Source organism: Xyrauchen texanus, chromosome 9, assembly GCF_025860055.1.
Source record: "Xyrauchen texanus isolate HMW12.3.18 chromosome 9, RBS_HiC_50CHRs, whole genome shotgun sequence".
Lineage (NCBI taxonomy): Eukaryota > Metazoa > Chordata > Actinopteri > Cypriniformes > Catostomidae > Xyrauchen > Xyrauchen texanus.
Genome location: NC_068284.1, coordinates 30993817 through 31015173, shown reverse-complemented (window position 1 = coordinate 31015173; position 21357 = coordinate 30993817). Strand labels below are relative to the sequence as shown.

At 41.7% G+C, this 21357-nt stretch overlaps 1 protein-coding gene across 2 annotated transcripts in view; it reads left to right on the top strand.

Annotated features, from left to right (window-relative positions):
* The window catches only part of LOC127648729 (beta-1,4-galactosyltransferase 2-like), a 198933-nt gene that overhangs the window by 156382 nt on the left and 21194 nt on the right, over positions 1-21357 (top strand). For both annotated transcript variants that reach the window (XM_052133457.1, XM_052133458.1), the window contains one exon: positions 4751-4873. In XM_052133457.1, coding sequence (XP_051989417.1) covers positions 4751-4873 — 123 coding nt within the window. The remainder of the gene's footprint in view (positions 1-4750; positions 4874-21357) is intronic.

Sequence of the window (21357 nt, the reverse complement as noted above, 5' to 3'; positions counted from 1 at the left end):
GAGAGACTGTTGTGTGAGAAAATCCCAGTAGATCAACAGTTACAGAAATCCTCAAACCAGCCCATCTAGCACCAACAATCATGCCACGCTCCAAATCACTGAGATCATATTTTTTCCCCATACTGATGGATGATGAATCGGTATACTTCTTTACCTATCAAAATGTATTTATTTAAATCTTAGAAAAGAAAAGAAAATGTAACAATATAATGCTTTATTTACCTTTTCCAAACAAAGCCTACCACAGTATAAAGACATGAATGCACTAAAATAGCACCAATTCAAGTAACATTATACATTTCCCAAAGTTTAAGTGGGAGTTTTGACTAATTGAAAGTACTAGTATCCTCATAGGTTACATTTTCATTGCAATAGGCATTAAATCTCTTAAACTCTTGTCCTCTAGAATATTAATCTGCAGGTAAACCGTGGCTATCCGCTTTGTTACAATCGTGATGCTGTCAACGGCAGCAAAAAACGCTGCTTTGAACTCCATGCTTACATACAAAAATGTCTCATTCTGCATTTTGGTGATATATAAGACTTGCCGTGCTTCTGTGAATATTTGATTTCTATCACGAGTCCCATCTGGGCTTGTTATGTACATCAAATAATGCTAAGAGGTCCTTTTTCCATCATTTTACCACTGACAGGAAAGTACTGTGTTTATGGTGTGTGCGTAGGACTGGGTGATTAATATAATTTTATTTTCATTTACGATTTTGGCTTCCAATGATTATGAAAACAAAATAATAGAGATAAAACTAGCGCTGAGCTCAGCTGTTTAGACTCTGGATTACTGACCGAAAGGTTGGGGGTTCAAGCCCCAGCACTGCCAAGATACCACTGTTGACCCTATCTGCTCCAAGGGCGCTGTGAACCCAGCTTAGATGGGATATGTGAAAACATCTGCATTTCATTGGCTTTGTACCTGTACTCTGCACAATGACAATAAAGTTGAAAATAAACTGGCATTTCTCTGTGCAGTTCAGTGCCATGTCTACGAGTTGTGTGAAGTGACCTCGGAAGAGATTGAATCTTCTCCTGGCTGATGCACATTTGTCACTTGCGTGCATTTGCTTCAGCTAGATTATAATGTAGTGAATCATAATATATGTTTCACAGTGTGTTCACAAACTTATCATGAAGAAAATTGGTTTAGAAGAGAAAGTTAAAAATGGATCGAAGTGAACAGAAAGGTGAGAGAGTGTTGTCTTAGCCCTTTATACACTGGAACAAAATACATTTATTATTTGTCTTTTTTGGCTTGTTTTCCAAAAAAATATTAAAACTCCTTTAAAACAGCTTACATTTACTTTAGGAGCTATACTGCTGAAGAAAAATGTGTTATCGGAGAATGTTGAATACAATAATCAGGGCTCAACATTAAAACTTGTCCAGGACAAGTGGATTTCTGAAGGGGCAAGTGAAAGAGAATTTTACTTGCCCTACTGGTCAACCAGACTAATTTAAATGTCAATATCGAAAATATAACTGGCTATTTATGTGATAGCCTAGGCCTGTGTGACTTATTTGAAATTTCTTCTTATTCTGCTGTTGAAAATAATCCAGAGCATGTCATTTTTTAATTCACTAGTGATCTAGTAACAGCTGCACCCTTTTTGATTGAAAGGCGGTGTATGTGTGTGTGCTGAACATGCACGTGTTTTCAGAAAATGTTCACGCTAATGCATGCCTGAACAGTGAAATACATTTCAAAATTACGCCTACATGCCCATCTTGGTGAGGTATTCATGTAAACACAGAAAGTGATGTCTAAAGGGAACGTAAACAACTGAGAAAAAAGCAGATTTGTATTAAAATGTCAGACTTGTATGTATAAATGTACTAATAAACCTGCTGCCGTCTAGTGTGTCATTATAATAATCAAACAACCATAACAAGAAAATGAGAAAATGCTCACTGCTCTTGACTAGGTAACTTTAGTAGCTTTAAAAAGTATTAATGTATTATAATCATACAGTGAAGACCAGTAGTAGTTTTGAGTTGCATTTCATTCTGAACGTTTACTTCAATACTTGAAACTGCTGTTAAAAAATATTAAAGCTGTTAAAAAAGCACTGAATTGTCTTAACTTGTTAAATGATTTTTAATCTATTGCTGTTTTTTTATTGTTATTTTATTACTGACTGTTTACTAGTCTTGAATAATTACTTAACAACTTTAAACCACTACGGACTACTGAAATTTTGGTATTGTGATAATATATAGCCTTTATTTTACATGGTAGATCTTGCTGCAATAAATTTCATTTCATAGAAGTGCATGCACCCCTGCTGTAAATGATGGTGATGGAGTATGTCCTTTATTTGACTACCATACGTATAACATAAAATAATTAGCATATGACATTAGCATCCTCTCCTACCGAGTGCAGTTTACATTTCAAGTTCAAGGAAAACTGTTAAAAATATTTTTAAAGAAGTTCAATAAATGCATGATGTTTCCTAAGTCAATGAGTAATTGTGTTAAATAATCGTGATCTCAATATTTACCAAAATAATCGTGATTATGATTTTTGCCATAATCGAGGCAAAATAATCGCGATTAAGAGAAAATAATGCCTTAAATTTATTTATTAATCGCATGCGTTAACGCATTCATTCTGACAGCTTTAGTTCAAATATATCGCCTGACAAGTCATGTATTATAGTAAAAGTGTTTAGATATCGTTAGATAGCATTCTGTGTGGAACAGAGTAAAAAGTAAATTTTTATTCATTTATAATCTGCCGTTTTACTAGTGATTTGTGTGAAAGGGAATAAAAGCCATTGTAGTTGTAGTGTCTCTTGTGTGTATTTCACCAAGAAACTGCTGTGATACATACATGTAAAAATCATTTTGGAGGGCACCTTTCACCACACGACATCACAAAACCACGTGCTCATCCGCTCTCGCTACCCTCGACGGCGGAGTGGCCCGCAGGTACGCGGCGATTCCCCCAGTGGATAGGGCTGTTGCGCTCCACTTATGCCCCGGAAACCACCGCGCTTTCTTAGGCAGTTCCGGCTGCCCTCCGGTCGCAGTGTTGTAGCAACTCCCCCTCGCTGAAACGCTGTAGTGGCCAGAACCATTTCCGGCTCCTCAGAAAAATCCTGAATGAACTGTAGTATTTCCTCGCCTTTATACCCGTATGTCCTGGGGCGGGGTATGCAAATACTGGCTGCCAATTTCTCATTGGCCTTTTTTCATAGATCAGAGGTATATTCGGTGCTCAAGAGAGACCCCTAGTGTCGTTTCTCCGACACAACGTCTCGTTCCCTCCATCAGGGAACGGAGGTTACATCCGTAACCTAGACGTTTTCAGACATCCTACTCATATGGCATTCTTATTGTATGTGTAGAAGGACACATATTTTGGCCAATCAGTATAAGTGGACTCAATGCTTTTGCCGACAGCCCTAGACTCTATTCATCTAACAGAGCGTTTATTTGAATGTGTTAAATGCTTTCTTAAAGTGTAATCACCCTGTGGTAAAAAGGTCATATGAATGACTTAGTACAGAGAACTATCGAGGCCTTTTAATTTCTCCTTTGGCCTGGAATGAAGCATGTACAGTATATTTTGTATCAGGCTTTAATCCTTTAGAAGATTATTCCTCAGATAATTCAGATCTGACAGTGCCCTCCTACACCATGAGTTCTCTTCCTCAAAGCCCTTTGAAACAAATATGGCTTCTATGGTTTATGGCACACTTAATCCATTATAGGGCATCTTTAGGGTTGTGTAGCTCAACAGAGGGGCCTGAGGGGTGACGACGAGGAGAGAAGATATGAAAGAGAGTTGATAGAAGGATCAGATATAATTTCAAACCATAGGATGCCCCATGGGAGGATTCTATTATAATCACTCATACAAGTGCCGTTTTGTCCAATTCAAATACTTCAGTTGGTTGACTTATCCCACTAAAAAGCTTAGTGTGGAAAGGGTCTACAAAAAGGTTCCTTAACTATATGCTTTTGAAATCTAATAAAATCTACTGGTAATCCAAAGCTTTTAGCCTGATATTCAAAATGGACCACTTCAAGGCATTTTAGGTAATAATTTGTGGGTAATATTTAACATATTGGTAATAATAATGACACCCTCTAAAACTGCTAGAATACAGTGGCCCCAAATGTATAAGAACACTTTAATCACTCAAAAAAATATCTGAATATCATTAAATTATATAACAAAATATCCACCTAAGTGGATTTTAAAGAAAGCACAATTTTCTTAAAGAGACAAGCAAACATTTCAAGAAAAACAATAAAATTTGTATTTAGACACTTTCTGGTTGTCAGATATTAGTGGAACATGTTCTTTGTTAATGTGATCAGGGCCGAAATGAAATTAGACATGTCCCTCCCAATAATAAGATATGGCCAAAAAATATGTCATGTACAAAATGTGATTTGTAACATCATTCCAAATTTTGAATAGTAAAATATGAAGTATGGAACTTTTACTGCTCAAAATGCAGAGACAACTAAGTAAGGCATTTGTATGTTAATTTTGTCTCTGTGGCACTATAAAATATCGTCTGATTATTTTGAGCGACCCATTAAAAGTAACTGCAACATGGTAAAAAAAAAAGGGAAGATAGTTCTGATAGTGTCATTTAGAAAGCATAACTGAGAAAAGGTTTTGCATCATTTGTTATCAGATGCCAATTGCTTTGATGCAATGCAATGACATTCATATGCATTATTCAATGAGAATGACTAATGTCTATTCTTGTTGCAGGCTGCCTTATGCAGGGTACTTTGGAGGGGTGTCCGGCCTTAGCAAAAAACAGTTCCTCAAAATCAACGGCTTCCCAAACGAGTACTGGGGCTGGGGAGGAGAAGATGACGATATTTACAACAGGTAAATATGAATGTACTGTCTTTCAGTTGCGTGCAGTGCATAAACCGGGTACCCCTTCAAACCCCTACTCCCTCCTAGTCCATTTGCTTGAAAGAAATGATGTCATATGGATTTGTCCATGTAAAATCCTCCATGGATTTTAAGACTGCTTGCTCTGTCTGTAGCTGGAACATGTCCCACTGTTCACCATCAGCCTCACGCAAATGCTGCTGCAGGAAGGAATATGTTCATAATTTACGGTCAACGCATTTGCCCTTCTACTTGGAGCTGTGTAGGTGCGACTGCTAACAGCCACCCCCAAGGTGAAAAAAATACATTTGATTGGTCAGGTTTTCTGTCACTCTGCTAATACAAATGCATTTCAGAACCCTTCAAAATATCCTATTGTAGTGAGAATCTCCCTGGCACCAATTTAAATTAATTGAGCCTCACACAAGACATGTGGTAATTTTTGATCACACTTCACTTAAGGTGTATGTGTGCATGATTATTAATATCAGACGGCCACTCCCTCCATCCTTGGGGCACCAGCTAACGAGTTTCACCTTAACAGTAAAATAAATTATCCAAATGGACCATTCAATAAATTAGAAATATGTTAATTGGATGGAGTTGGTCATCTGATCAATCTGAAGGATTTGTCAAATTCGTCCTAACCCTTTAGAGCTCTTCTGTATCATCAACATAAGGAACACACAGTTATAATAAAATTAGTTTTATTTAAAAAAGATAAACAATTATAACTAACAAAAACTACAAAATTTTACTCATTTGCTAAAATATAAAATAAATGAATAGGTTAATAAATTGCATAGGATAAAATTATGTAAGTGGTTGAATTGGATGTATCAATGGTAATGGTATAATGGTATGACTATTGTCTTATGAAAGATAAATAGCTGTTTCTCTGTTAATTAAAAAGGTGAAAACCTTATATCTATTGACACATATAACTCAAAGATTATTTGCTAGATATTTGATACACATACTGTTACATTTGGCAGAGAGAGGCAGACGAGGAGTGAGGATCTACGTGCAGTTCTTTTTAATGAGATGAGCAAAAAGGGTGAACAGGATAACTAGAATAAAATAACACCAGGAACAAACAAAACAACCATGAGGGGAAAACACAACATAAACATGAAAAACCATCAAAGGAGAGTACGGGCAGGATTTAAACATACAGACTATCATGACATGCACAAACAACGATCGACGGGAAAGGAAAACAAACAGGGACAGGTTCAGGAGGCCTGGGAGGCGGCCACAGGACAGGGACAGGTTCAGGAGGCCTGGGAGGCGGCCACAGGACAGGGACAGGTTCAGGAGGCCTGGGAGGCGGCCACAGGGCAGGGACAGGTTCAGGAGGCCTGGGAGTTGGCCACCTGGACAGGGACAGGTTCAGGAGGCGGCCACAGGACAGGGACAGGTTCAGGAGGCGGAGCTGAGGTAAGCTCTGGAGATGAAGCTGAGGGAGGCTCAGGAGGCGGAGCTGAGGGAGGCTCGGGAGGCCCAGGGACCTCAGGAGGCGGAGGTGTGGGAGGCAGAACCATGGAAGGCTCAGGAGGCAGAGCTGAGGGAGGCTCAGGAGGCAGAGCTGAGGGAGGCTCAGGAGGCGGAGCAGAGGGCGGCTCAGGAGGCGGAGCAGAGGGCGGCTCAGGAGGCGGAGCCGTGGGAGGCTCAGGAATGCTCGGGAGGCGAAGCCCTGGAAGGCTCTGGAGGCGGAGCCGAGGGAGGTGGCGCCGTAGGAGGCTTTAGAGGCGGAGGCCTGGAAGACACTGGAGGTGGAGCCGAGGGAGGTGGCGCCGTAGGAGGCTCTAGAGGCGGAGGCCTGGAAGGCTCTGGAGGTGGAGCCAATGGAGGTGGCGCCGTAGGAGGCTCTAGAGGCAGAGGCCTGGAAGGCTCTGGAGGCGGAGCCGTAGGAGGCTCGAGAGGCGGAGCCCTGGGAGGCTCGAGAGGCTTGAGAGGCGGAGCCCTAGGAGGCACGAGAGGCGGGGCCCTGGGAGGCTCGAGAGGCGGAGCCCTGAGAGGCTCGAGAGGCGGAGCCCTGGAAGACTCGAGAGGCGGAGCCCTGGAAGGCTCGAGAGGCGGAGCCCTGGAAGGCTCGAGAGGCGGAGCCCTGGAAGGCTCGAGAGGCAGGGCCCTGGGAGGCTCGAGATGCGGGGCCCTGGGAGGCTCGAGAGGCGGAGCCCTGGAAGGCTCGAGAGGCGGAGCCCTGGAAGGCTCGAGAGACTCGAGAGGCGGAGCCCTGGGAGGCTCGAGAAACTTGAGAGGCGGAGCCCTGGGAGGCTCGGGAGGCGGAGCCCTAGAAGGCTCGGGAGGCTCGAGAGGAGGAGCCCTGGGAGGCTCGAGAGACTTGAGAGGCGGAGCCCTGGGAGGCTCAGGAGGAGGAGGAGCCCTGGAAGACTCGAGAGACTTGAGAGGCGGAGCCCTGGGAGGCTCGAGAGGAGGAGCCCTTGGAGGCTCGAGAGACTTGAGAGGCGGAGCCCTGGAAGGCTCGGGAGGAGGAGCCCTGGAAGACTCGAGAGACTTGAGAGGCGGAGCCCTGGAAGACTCAAGACACTTGAGAGGCGGAGCCCTGGGAGGCTTGGGAGGCGGAGCCCTGGGAGGCTCGGGAGGAGGAGCCCTGGGAGGCTCGAGAGACTTGAAAGGCGGAGCCCTGGGAGGCTTGAGAGGAGGAGCCCTGGGAGGCTCGAGGGGCGCTGGCTCTTGGACGGTCATGGCTACTGGTGCTGGCTCAGGGGCGGTCCAGGCTATAGGCGCTGGCTCAGGGGCGGTCGAGGCTACAGGCGCTGGATCTGGGACGGTCGAGGCTACAGGCGCTGGCTCTGGGACGGTCGAGGCTACAGGCGCTGGCTCACTGATGTTCGAGGCTACAGGCACTGGCTGCTTGGCCGAGGTAGGCAGAGGTTGGAGGGCAGAGGCCTTTCCTTTTCTCCTCTTCCTCCGGGTTGACGAGACTGGCAACGCTGGATCGCTGACCGTGGCTGGCGTGAGCTCAGTCTCGCAGACCGTGGCTGGCGTGGGCGCAGGCTCGTTGACCGTGGCTGGCGTGGGCGCAGGCTCGCTGACCGTGGCTGGCGTGAGCTGGGAAGCGGAAGCCTTTCTTCTCCTCCTCCTCCGAGCGGACGAAGTTGGCAGCGCTGGCTCGTTAATCAAGGCAGGCGTGGGGGTTGGCTTGCTGGTAGGTGGGGCAGGCGAAACAGGACGAGCCATGGACGACTGGAGGGTCACCACTGTGGGAGGAGAGGCAGGATCCTCCTCCACAACATCCACAGTGAATGGCGAGCCGCATGCCAGCAGCATCTCCTCCACAAAATCGCGGAGCGACCAGCCGCGCGTCGCCGGTGGCAACCGCTCCTTGAGCGAACCGGTCAGGTTATCCCGGAAGAACACCGCCAGGAAGGAGTCAGGGAAGTCAGTGGCCCTCGCTAGGTCCAGGAAGTCTCTAACATGGTCCTCCACCGGGAGGCTTCCTTGCCTCAAATTCAGGAGGCGGCAGTTTGCCTGAAGAACCTCTAGATCCATAGGTGGGTCGATCGTTCTGTTACGTTTGGCAGAGAGAGGCAGACGAGGACGGAGTGAGGATCTACATAAATACAAATAGACTAAGCTGTGTATTGCACATAATTATTGCTCAATGGGGCAGTTTTAACTGTTCATAAGATGGATAGCCTGAGGGAAAAAACTGTTCCTGTGACTGATGGTTCTGGTGCTCATTGCTCTGTAGCGCCATCCAGAAAGCAACTGTTCAAAAAGGTAGTGGGTTGGGTGAGTGGGGTCCAGAGTGATTTTTCCAGCCCTTTTCCTCACTCTGGAAGTGTACGGGTCTTGAAGGGAGGACAGTATATCCACAATAATCCTCTCAGTAGTCCGAACTATCCTTTGTAGTCTTCTGATGTCCGATTTCATAGCTTAACCAAACCAGACAGTTATTGAAGTGCAGAGGACAGACTCAATGATTGCTGAGTAGAACTGTATCAGCAGCACCTGTGGTTGGTTGAAATTCTTCAGCTGACAAAGGAAGTACAACCTCTGCTGGGCCTTTTTCATAATGGAGTCAATGTGGGTCTCCTACTACAGGTCCTTTGAGATGGTAGTGCTCAGGAACTTTAATAACTCCACTGCTGCCACAGTGCTGTTTATAATGGTGAGTGGGGTCAATGTTGGTGTGATCCTCCTAAAGTCCACTATCATCTCCGCTGTTTTGAGTGTGGTAAGCTCCAGGTTGTTTCGACTGCACCAGTGAGTCAGCCATTCAATCGCCCTTATGTATACAGACTCATTGTCATCGTGGATGAGGCCGATGAAAGTAGTGTCATCTGCAAATGTCAGGTGCTTGACATAGGGGTACTTGGTGGTGCAGTCATTGGTGTAGAGGTAGAAGAGTAGTGGGGGGGGCACCAGTGATTATCGCACATGTTCTGGGATTAAACTTCCCCTGATTCACAAGCTGCTGCCTGTCCTTAAGAAAGCTGGTGTTCCACTGACAGATAGACATGGGAACATAGTTGGTGTAATTTAATCTGGAGAATAGCTATGATGATTGTGTTGAAAGCCAAATTGAAGTCCACAAAAAGGATCCTTGCAAATGTCCCTGGTCTGTCCAGATGTTGCAGGATATGATGCAATATCATGCTGACTGCATCATCCACAGACCTGTTTGTTTAATAAACAAATTGAAGGGGATCTAGAAGAGTCCAGTGATGTCCTTCAGGTGGGCCAACACCAGTCTCTCAAATTATTTCATGACCACAGACATCAGAGCGACGGGTCTTAAGTCATTAAGTCCTGTGATTTTGGGTTTCTTTGGGACAGGAATGATGGTGGAGCATTGGAAGCAGTAGGGAACTTCACATTGCTCCAGTGATCTATTGAAGATCTGTGTGTAGATGGGGCCAGCAGGTCAGTACAAGATTTTAGACAAGTGGGTGACTCACCATCTGGGTCTTTTGTTTCTGGAAGACATGGCACACATCCTCTTCACAGATCTAAAGTACAGGCTGAGTAGCAGGAGGGGGGAGGAGAGGGGGTTCCAGGAGGTGTTGATGTTTGCGTGGATTGAAGGTCAGAGCAGGTGTGGGGTGTGAAACTAGGTCTTTCATGTCTACAGTAAAAACGCGTGCAAGTCGTCAGCCAGTTGTTGGTTCCCTACAGTTTTGGGGAATGGTGTATTGAAGTTAGTAATGTCCTTTAAACCACTTCAGACTGATACAGGTTGTTAGCTGTAAACTATGGTTTGTCATTGTTGTATGTTAAATAAGTCCTAGTAGGAATGCACATATCCTCACAGAAACTTATACATGATGTCACAGTATCTGGGAGCTCATCCAGATTGGTGTCTTCAGCCTCAAATACACTTCAATCAGTGCAGTCAAAGCAGGTTTGTAGTTCCAGCTCTGCTTTATTGGTCCATCTTTTTACATTCTTTACAACAGGTTTAGCTTATTTTAGTGTCTGCCTGTAGGTTGGAATAAGATGAACCAGACAGTGGTCATAGAGTCCCAAAGCTGCTCTAGGGACAGAACGATATGCATCTTTTACATTTACATTTCTACATTTGGCAGGCGCTTTTATCTAAAGCGACTTACAGAGCCCTTATTACGGGACAATCCCCCCAGAGCAACCTGGAGTTAAGTGCCTTGCTCAAGGGCACAATGGTGGTGGCTGTGGGGATCAAACCGACAACCTTCTGCTTAACAGTTTAGTGCTTTAGCCCACTACACCACAACCACTCCTTCAACAATCTTTTATTGTTGTGTAGCAATGATCCAATGAATTTCTGGTGTCTCTGGTGGGGCATGTAATGTGCTATTTGGGCAGTTCATGGGTGAGGTAAGCTTTATTAAAATATCCCAGATTAATAATAAGTGAGTCCGGGTATTGTTGTTCCGTGTCTGTGATCTGAGCAACCAGCTGTTGCAGCACTGCATTCATGCACGCATGTGAAGGAATATAAACACTCACCAGAATAAATGAGGAAAACTCCCACGGAGAGTAGAAAGGATTACAGTTGATAAAGAGTGCTTCCATATTAGGACAGCACATCTTTTTTAATGTTTTTACATCTGTAAACCACTTTTCATTGATGTAAAAGCATTTTCCACCGCCTCTCGTTTTCCCCGTTAACTCCGCAATTTGATTAACTATGAACAGCTAAAAGCCGGGCAGATGTAACGCGCTGTCCAGAATGGCTTCACTCAGGCAGGTTTCTATGAAGCACAAGGCAGCAGAGTTTGAAAAGCCTTGTTTGTATGGGTAAGGAGATGTAGTTTGTCCATTTTGTTAGGGAGAGAGTGGAGATTCGCTAGATGAAAGCCACACTGTCGGAACTTGGCCAGCGCACTGGCTTGCTTCCCTCGCTTTCATCTCATAGCACGCTTAAACAACACAGATGTGCCTCCGACTAAAATGTCCAGCAAAATATCTGAATAGTCCAAAACCAGGAAAAGATTGTCTGGTATGTGCTGCCGATTGTTCAGCAGTTCAATGCTGGTAAATCTGATTTGGAAAAAATTACTTAACACAAACAAACAAAAACTACAAAAGAATTGGAGGCAGCCATCAGCAGGGCCATCTTTAATCTTGAATCCTCTCTTTCTCCCTAATATAAGCTAAACCTCTTCGCTGTAGTTATAGCCCTGGTATAGGGATTCTGAACTTGCAATAGTCTCTTGTAGTGAGTCTCGGAACTCAGTCGCTCTTCTTCTGTCTCTCGGATGGACACTAAGAACATCGGTTGATCTGTTATCCTCTCTCTCTCTCTCTCTCTCTCTCTGTGAAGTGGAGACTTTTAATCTATTACATCTCCTACCAATCAGACCACAGATTTAGAATGTTCATTATTCTGTTAATGCTCCCAAAACAGCCAGGAACTCAGAATTATTATTCTGTTATTGCCTCTCTCTCTCATAGTGTGAGACCTGAACAAAGGTGTTTTAGGAGTGTATCCTGTTAATGACCCTCTGGACAGGGACTCGTGTGGTCATCCGTAGGATAGTTTTATACCTTCCTGATGACGAGGACCTTTCAGTTTGGTGCTTATTGTTTCAGGGTTATGATTGGCTGCTGAGATCAGATGGGGCCCACACATTGTGGGTCGCCCTCCCTTCTCTGTGTGGAACATTTGCATATTTTAAAGTACATAGTTAGAACAATGTATTTTAAGTCTCATCTATGCATTTTTCCATTCCCAAACCTCATCAAAAATACTCTTGGCATTTTCTGAAGATATAAAGACCAAACATGATATTGAAAGATTAAATATTATGCATCCATTAATTTATACCACCATAGTTCAGTTTGTGTGAACTATTGTGCTAATTGAACAACTGCAATTTACATAAACAGTTCTGTGAACAAACATGGAATGGATGTGTTGCAGTTGGTGTCCATATTAGGAATAAAAGTTGACCATTGACTATTGAGAAGGATTTTCCAACGTGTTGGAAGATCTTTCCTGCCTTGTGAGGGGTGTCTGGCAGTTGTCTGTGCAGCTTATCTGATTGCTGTGCTTAACATTTGTTTATGTTTGTCCTGCCACGATCCAGTCACAATGTTTTAACTTTTCTTTGCCTTGAAAGTTAGAGAGGGGCTCTGGCATAAACTGGCTCATGGAATGTCATCTGGTCCGATTGTTCACCACACTGTGCAGGGGGACTTAGTAACGTAGAACTACAGCATGATAATGAGCAGTTTTGATTGGCTGTCATGGGGGCTGTCATTATCCATCAAACAGGAATAACAATGCAAATATTTGAGGTAGTCTACAGTTATTTTAAGTTGTTATTGAAGTTGTATATCATTGTATTTTAATGTATTTTTTATTAAAAGCATATACATTTTAATAATAAACTAGGGAAAGAAAGTTTCATAATTTAAATAACTTTCTCAATTTATGTCACCCCTTTTCTGAAGGGTTTGAAGAGGCTGACTGCACACCACTGCTATCTTTGCATCTTGAATTGTAGATCTGACCTATAATTGACTCATGGGACAGGTCTGTTAATATTGTTAGGTGAATTGTCCTTGATCTTGTGAGAGAACTTTTGAGAGACTTAACTTAATGTTAAAAACTATAATGAACCCTACAACAAACCAGCTCATATTCTGTTTCTCTTATCATATCAATATAGGGCATTTATGTAGGAAAAAAGCCTCAAAAAAGGGTCAGAGAAAGTGTGGAAAGTAGTCATATTAAATTAAATTATGACTTTGTTTTTGCAATGGAAAACTCATTATAAGTGGACCATGAGTAGAAATATTTTTGGGGACATTTCTTATTTATTTTTCTTAAATTTTTACCAGCCTGTCACAATCATTTTGATCCTAGATACTTTAAAGTCACATTAAAAAGTTACTGTTGTCCACTGTTTTTAAAAAAAGGACTTAATTTGTTTTTATGTCTGTTGCTGTGGACTTATTAAATAAGATGAGTCAAAATGTATTCAGCCCATTTCCCACCACACCAATTGTCACACCAACTGTTCAGGCCATTAATAAAATACAGCAGCACAACTTCAAGAAAGTGGGCAGCAAAGGGGAGGATATTAAAATGGAAAAAGACTTCAAAGGTTTTATTTAAATGATGCATTAATCTAAGCTCTTTGCTTAAATTAAAATGAAACCTAAGAACTAAAAAAAAGTAGGTTATCATGTAAATGTCACTTTGGCTGTTGGTTCTCGCCATCCTGGTTATGCTTATATTTAAACTTTTGAAAATTTTTAAAGTTTGTGATCCTCGATAATGGATTTCCCATTCCTAATCCACTTTAGTTTCGATGCGTTTGCAGCTTTGGTTCAGAGTATAAATAAATATCCTTTCTTTCTCTGTTATACATTTTAATTGACCTAGTGGTTTCTAAAAGCCTTTATTTGTAGTTATATCATCCAGTTTATTTGTAGTTATATCATCCAGTTTTCTCATATCAGTAGCAAGCAAACCTTATACAATGATCACGTTTGCATGCACATCATTGTGCATGCAACACAAATCTTTGTTTGTGTTTTGCAGAATAAATAATCTCATACACATCTGGTATTGCATGAGGGTGAGTAAATTATTAGAGAATTATTTTTATTTTTGGGTGAACTATCCTTTTAAAGTCCATATTCTGGTTAAGCCTTTATTTTTAAAGAGATGTTTGCGTGCCCCTAAGCTATTGGAATATTCTTGTATAGATTTAATCAGCATATTCTGAATAATCTAAGACCAGGGATGGGAAGTAGAATTTTGGGAACCAGAAAATTGTCTTAAAAGAATATCGCCATATTCTTATTAAAAGAAGAACATTGATTTGCATATAAATGTAGTCATTGTTTCTAGACACAGTTTCACTCACTTTCCAGGATGGCATTTTGTTTTGAGATCTGGTAAACAGGTTTTGAAATGTGGCTGAAAGGCTTTTAAAAAAGCATGACTAAGCATGCATCATCAGAAACTGTCACTTCACTTTGAACAGTGTCTTTCTGCTGTTTCTTGGTCTTCTTCTATCAACAAAAACACTGGGATATGTATCTCTGTAGGGACCAGCTGTATACACTCGCTGCTCACAAATCCACACCGTGTCCAGAAAGAAATGTGTGAAGAGATGAGCCCTGACTGCCTAATGCATGTCTCTCACAATAATGAATAGCTACATTTCCACTAGCTATCATTTTTTCCCCTGCTCAGGTGATGGGAGAGCAAAGCATGCAGTATATCAGGGCACGCACACTGTTGCAACAGAGATAACACTATTGGAGATATAAAAATCATCCACGGCACATGTTTCTATGTGTCACTATTTCAGCTGTTTGGATTTGCATTGACAGTAGAGATCGAAGGTGGAGGTTGTGATAAAGCGCACCTCTCACGTCGCCTTTTTCTTCCTTTGCCAACTGCTTTTATTGACATGATTAGAGAGATGATATAAATTAATAAATAAGCTTTATAGCTTGATACCCACAAAAGATTTGATGCTGTAAAACAACAACATTTGCCCTGAGATCTTTCCCTGAACTGAGGTATTTTTATTGGGAGAATGTGACAAGATTGTTTTATTGTAGTTAATTTTGTGGCTTTAATTATGTCTTCTACGATACATTTATTTATGACTGCTGGTCTTTTTGGATTTTACTATGCCCAGCATTCATCTCATCAACAAATTACTGATGAAACATTAGTTGCCGAAGGTTTTTTTTGATTTTGCCAATGATAACGAATATGAGACAAAAAAGATGCATCGTGATGATAATTAAATATGCCGAGAAATAAATATATTAACAGTGCAAGATATAAACAGCAAAAGAAACATCTAGAGAAACACCTGTTTATAGAACAAAACATTAGATATGGATTCATCTAAATCAGGGGTGCCCAATACGTCGATCGCGATCTACCAGTCGATCGCAAAGGCAATGCTGGTAGATCGCACAAAATTTAAATGTACTTTCGTTAAATTTTAATAAAAATAAATATAATGTCTTTCCTTCTTTTACTTTTTGCCTGACTTGCACTTGACGAGTAAATATTGACCATGCGAGGTTTTGTTTATTCAGTTGCGTATTCGCAAACCTAGTTGTCATGGCAACTGAATAAACGAAACCTTGCTTGGTCAACATTTACTCATCATCAGAATAAGGTAAATGCCCTGGCTATTGTAATCTATTGTGCTGTAGGCCTAGGTGTTTTGGGTTTAGTTTTAAAACTGAATGATACATTATTACATTAACATTGAACATTATTATATATTTTGTTATTAATTAGAAGATGAATTCCATGTAGGGATACATGCAGTTGTCCCAACAAGTATTTTCTTATTTTAAATGAAACTGTGTTTTTTTAGTAGGTAGATCTTATTGAGTTGGTCATTTAAAAGTAGATCGTCGCACAAAAAAGTGTGGGCACCCCTGATCTAAATAATCCAGTATGCTGAGGATTTCCCTGCTTGAGCTGCGTGAGTTAAACGCACTAAAAACAGGCTAAACAAACCGCTTTAAAAGTGTTAAATACTTCACTTAAATGCTTCCTATTTAGACATGAGTTTAATTAGCAGCCATATCACCCTGTAGCTCAAGACTGTTTGCCCACTGAAGTTAAGCAGGGTTGAGCCTGCTCAGTACCTGGATGGGAGACCTCCTGGGAAAACGTCTAGGTTACGTATGTAACCCCCGTTCCCCAATGGAGGGAATGAGACGTTGTGTCAGAGAAGCGACACTAGGGGTCTCTCTTGAGCGCCGATATTCACCTCTGGACTATGAAAAAAGGCCAATGAGAGTTGGCAACCAGTATTTGCATGTCCCGCCCCCGGACATACGGGTATTTAAGCGGCACAAATATGGGAGTTCATTCAGGATTTTTCTGAAGAGCCGGAAATGGTCCGGCCACAACAGTGGCTCGGCTCAGCGACGTGGCAGGGGAGACACAACGTCTCGTTCCCCCCATCAGGGAACGGGGGTTACATACGTAACCTAGACGTTCCCCTTCTGTCGCTCTCTCCACGTTGTGTCAGAGAAGCGACACTAGGGGTCCACTTATAAAAGTGCCATGCGCTTAACCGTGTACGTGAACTGCTGATACAGGAGCGAGCAGGTATTCTTACGTGCAGGACGACCAACTGTATCAGGCTGCACGTACCCTTCCCCAATGCCCCATTTAAGCCATCAGGATTCCTTATCATTACCCTGGAGGGGGGAACAAGGTGCTGGCCGCCAACCTGGGAACGGGCCAAGCCTGGCCGGGCCTCTTTTCTCTCTATGTTTCTCGCATACAGCAACTAAGGCCGGGGCCCTTACACGCATTGAGGGAAGGGGGTCTTAGCCCTTATTCAGGGCGGAGAAGACCCTGCGGAGGCCATGCCTACCCGAGAGGGGAGGCAAGTTTAAATGGCAAAACCATCAGAGGCCTGCTTAGGGCCTATGTGGAAAAGTTGGTGCGGTGGTGGATCCAGCCTCATAGAGGGGGGAACATACAGCACGGCAACCGAGGCAGCCATGACTGCCTAAGGGAAACACGGGAGTCCGCTCGCCAGAGGGGACAGAACCGTGGTGTTACACACAGGGGGAGTCCGAAGGAGGCCTTACCTGTGGAGCACCTATACCAGCACAGGGTAGCTTGCGGTACCCGCAGTGGCTTGGGTCGGCGAGTTCCTCCGCTGAACTGCGACCCACGAGGGCTAAGGAGGAATCAACCAGTGTCCCAAACCTGAGATCTCCTGGGAATGAAGGCGCACTGTTTCCCCTGGTTAGGAAGGGTGCTCCTCGTGGTCGTGATTAGTGGTTCTCACTCTCAATGGGTTGTATGGTAAGTTGTGTGTGGATTGTGGAGTGTAGCATGAGCCTCCACATGTTGTGAGTCTACGTGGTGTCATTCACAATGAGCCACGTGATAAGATGCGTGGATTGACGGTCTCAGAAGCTCAGAGACTTGTCCTCCGCCACCCGGATTGAGGTGAGTAACTGCGCCATCACAAGGACCTAAAAAGTAGTGTGAATTGGGCATTCCAAATTGGATCAAATATGTTTTTTTAATTAATTAAAAAATATATATATATATATATATATCCAAATACTTATTGGGGCTCTTGTAAGTGACTTGATATACAGCTTTCCAGAACTCCTCTTGGTAGTGGTGATCAAGCCTGAAGATCTAGTGTGTGCTGTTTTCACAGACACGGTGGCAATAGAGTTGCAAAGTGCGTTCAGTTGGGAACAGCTTTTCAGAGACAAGACGGAAGAGTGAATGACATGTGGGCACAGCTGCGTGTTCTGCTTCGAACTCCCCATTGACTGGTGGGAAGACACAAAGATTCATATTCTTGCCCACTCAGTCCCTCTGGGTGGAAGTTTACTTGAACATACTGTCACTCCTCTAGTACCAGTTTGCATGGGCTTCAGGGACTCATGGTCACTGTCAGCAAAACTTTTTTCTCTCTGTGTCTTTGAAGGTCACTGGTCTGACAGCATGGGTCCTATATAGTGCTAATTTTAGTAGCGGTTTTAGCTTGTTTATGTTGTTGTGCAGTTCCACCCCCAATGTTGTTGACTTGGAGGGATGGGTTGGGTGCTTCTTATGGCTAATTGACACATCACATTTTTTAAGCTTAATATTCTGCAGCCCTTCTGCCTGTGTGAATATGCCCCTCCTACATTGATGACTTAGAAGGGGAATTTTGTTTGAAGTTGATCCTTCTCTGATGGCAGCTGGCATCAGTGTCTAGAACCCCTGTTTCATGCTGTAGTTGATCCTGTAGTTTAGCTGATCTTGTAGTGTCTCCTCTAGCCATAAGGAAGAGCTATTTGCAGGCCTGTTTAAAGATGCCATGCTGATACAAAGTAGCCAAGGTCAGTCTGCACTGATGAGAATCTCCTGCAGCCATGATTGCCCTAAGTTTCTCTTGAAAAGTATGACAAAGTGAAGTTATTCTCCAGCTACACTGCACCCACTTGAACTGGTACATAAGCCATCAAAATTTAGTTTTCATTGTTTTGTTGCCTATTTGCACTGTTATTATTGTCACAGAGCTGAACAACTAGGCCTGGTGGTTCAGATCTTTATTTGCCATCAAACATTTTCACTGCCCCTACCAAAAAAATTAAAAAATAATAATATATATATACACACACACACACACACACATAAACACTACTGGTCAAACGTTTTGAAACACTTACTCATACTTTATTAGCTTATCTTTATGCTGAATTGTTTTAATACATTTTAGAATAATATTAAAGTCATCAAAACTATGGAATAACATAAATGTAACTATGGGAATTATGTTGTAACTAAACAAAATCCAAAATAAATCAAAAGTGTGTTGTATTTTAGCATCTTCAAAGTTGTCACCCTTTGTCTAGAATTTGCAGAAATGTACTCTTGATATTTTCTCAACCAACTTCTTGAGGTATCACCCTGGGATGCTTTTTAAACAGTATTAAGGAAGATCCCATCTATGTTGGACACTTATTGGCTGCTTTTATTTATTATTTGGACCAAGTCATCAATTTCAAAAACTTTATTTTATTACATTTTGGTTTTATAATGAAATAAATTAATATGGTGGCACAATTATATTTTTGTCTACAAAACTTATTTCAAACATTTAAGCTTATGCCTTCAGATCAAAAGATTTTTAAAATCATGAGAAACATTTCAGTGAAGTGTTTCAAAACTTTTGACCGGTTGTGTGTGTGTGTATATATATATATAGACATAGAGAGAGAGAGAGAGAGAGAGAGAGAGAGAGAGAGAGAGAGAGAGAGAGAGATATTACACAAGGATTTTATTTAAAATGATAGCACACATAGCATTACTGATTTGTAAATTTTTCTCAACACATTCTAACTTACAGTAGGCTTCCAAGACTATCACAAGTCATTCTCACATTTTCATCAGCCAGCTACATAGCATTTCCTTGGTGATATTTTTCAATCAGGAGAATTCACAACAACATTCAGTGCATTAATGAAAACCAAATGTTTGAAAGGCATAAAATGTCCATGTCCATGATCAGTGGGCCTCTTTAATGAAACTTGTGTAAATGGATGAGTAAACTAGGAGTAATTTGCACATAAAATAGACATTCCCGAAAACTATTCTCCAGATTCACAAACGCAACGTACATCCCAGATTTGTTAGTTAAACACGTATTTGTTAGTGAATTCCAACCATTTTTATGTAGGGGGGGGTCATGTGTCGGTCTGCGGGAGAGGGAGAGCTGTAAGGCTCATCACCTGGGTCGTAATTATCTCTAACACCTGTCTCTCATTACAGTGATAGTGGAGGGAGACCTGATAAGGCATGACAGAGTATTTGGGGGGGAGGGAATGACCCACAGACCGAAACCAAGCATAGAGTGTGTTTTTCCACATTACTTTGTGTTTGATTTCTTTTGTATTGATGTTACCGTCAGGTGTCTGAAAAATTATAAAAATTAAAAGTCTGTCCTTGAACCTGCTTTGCTGTCTCCTGACTCCTCCATTGCCCACGAACTGAGAACCTTTTACACTTATGTTACTAATGTAAATTCTATTGAGATTGTTCAACTTTAAAGCATTATAATGAGAAAGTCAAACCTCTCAAACTGCTAGAGAGCCTCAACATTATAAACAGCACTGATGAGTTAAAGAGACGATAAACATCAATTACATGGCTTTATAAAAACCACATCATCGTCCTTACTAAAAAATGTATCATGTTTTTTACTGCAGTAACACTGACTTGTAACTGGTAAAGACTCATATTAAATATTTTAGGGCAAATCTATAAGACTTACTTTTTATTACTGAATATACTGTAATTGTAAAAGTTGTACTTAAACTTTCCTAAATGTGTTTAGGCTAATAGTTTTTTCATAATACATACTATAGTTAATTTTTTTTAGAAAGACTATCTACATTGGCCTAACCATGTTAATGAGGAGCCATTCATGATCTTACCTGTCGTTACCTGAGGTATTGACCTTATAATTATATATGCCACTGTTAAACAATAAAAGAACAATGGTAAACTTTCATAAAGGCTAATACAATTTCAGATGAAGGGGTTAAAATCTGGACTTCCATGAATTAATAAAAAGGTTTTCCTCATGTTCTTTCCTACTCCTCATCTCATTCTCGTTCAAAGAAGATATCCAAACAAATGCATGCAATTAAAGTCTCTAGTTATCTTTATCACTTTTTGAAAAGTGGGGGATCTATGCAGAACAGTACTAAAAGGATGTGAACTCAAGTCGTAACACTTTTATTCAGCAAACGCACTGGTATTCTGGTCTCAATTAAAGTGGGAACTATAATCTAATAAAGATTTGCAAGCTATGACGTGTGTGGGGCTTTTCTTTTCTTTTTTTCTATTGTATTGTGCATGCACCTGCCCGCGACATGTTTATTTATAGATTTAACAGCATTAACATAAACCATGCGTCATCAGCTCGATTTATCAATGCCTATACTGCATTAGTGAAACCTAAATTAAACCTAATCACGTTAGAGTATACACTTTTTAGAGAAGATAAAATGTAAACTGCATCTTCCCACAACCTTTTCACTACAATTGCTTTTTACTAATGTATGTTATTTATTAAAGTTACTTTCATTTTTTTCAATATTTATAAAACAATATCGCATTAGTTAATTATTTCATTTAATTTCACTTGTATCAATATGCAGTCAAAGTAGATTTCCAAAAAGACCACAAAACCTTTGGATGTCTTAGATGCACAATTTACGTTTGGTTAGGAGCGGGTGTAAATTCTGTTTGTAGCAACTAACATTTTGAAAATATTAAAACTTTCATGAATGGGAGAATTTACATCATATTGGCTTTACGAACAATTAAGAGAAATAATTGTTCTGCTTGCATATCACAAATGAGGCCCAATGAAGGTAATGAAAGTAATAGTTATGGCCTAAAACACTCTCACACTGGTCCCGTGCCGGGCAACCTTTATTGTAGAGCCCTCTTGTCAAACACTTGTACTGCTAGTTTAAATCCATATCTTAGC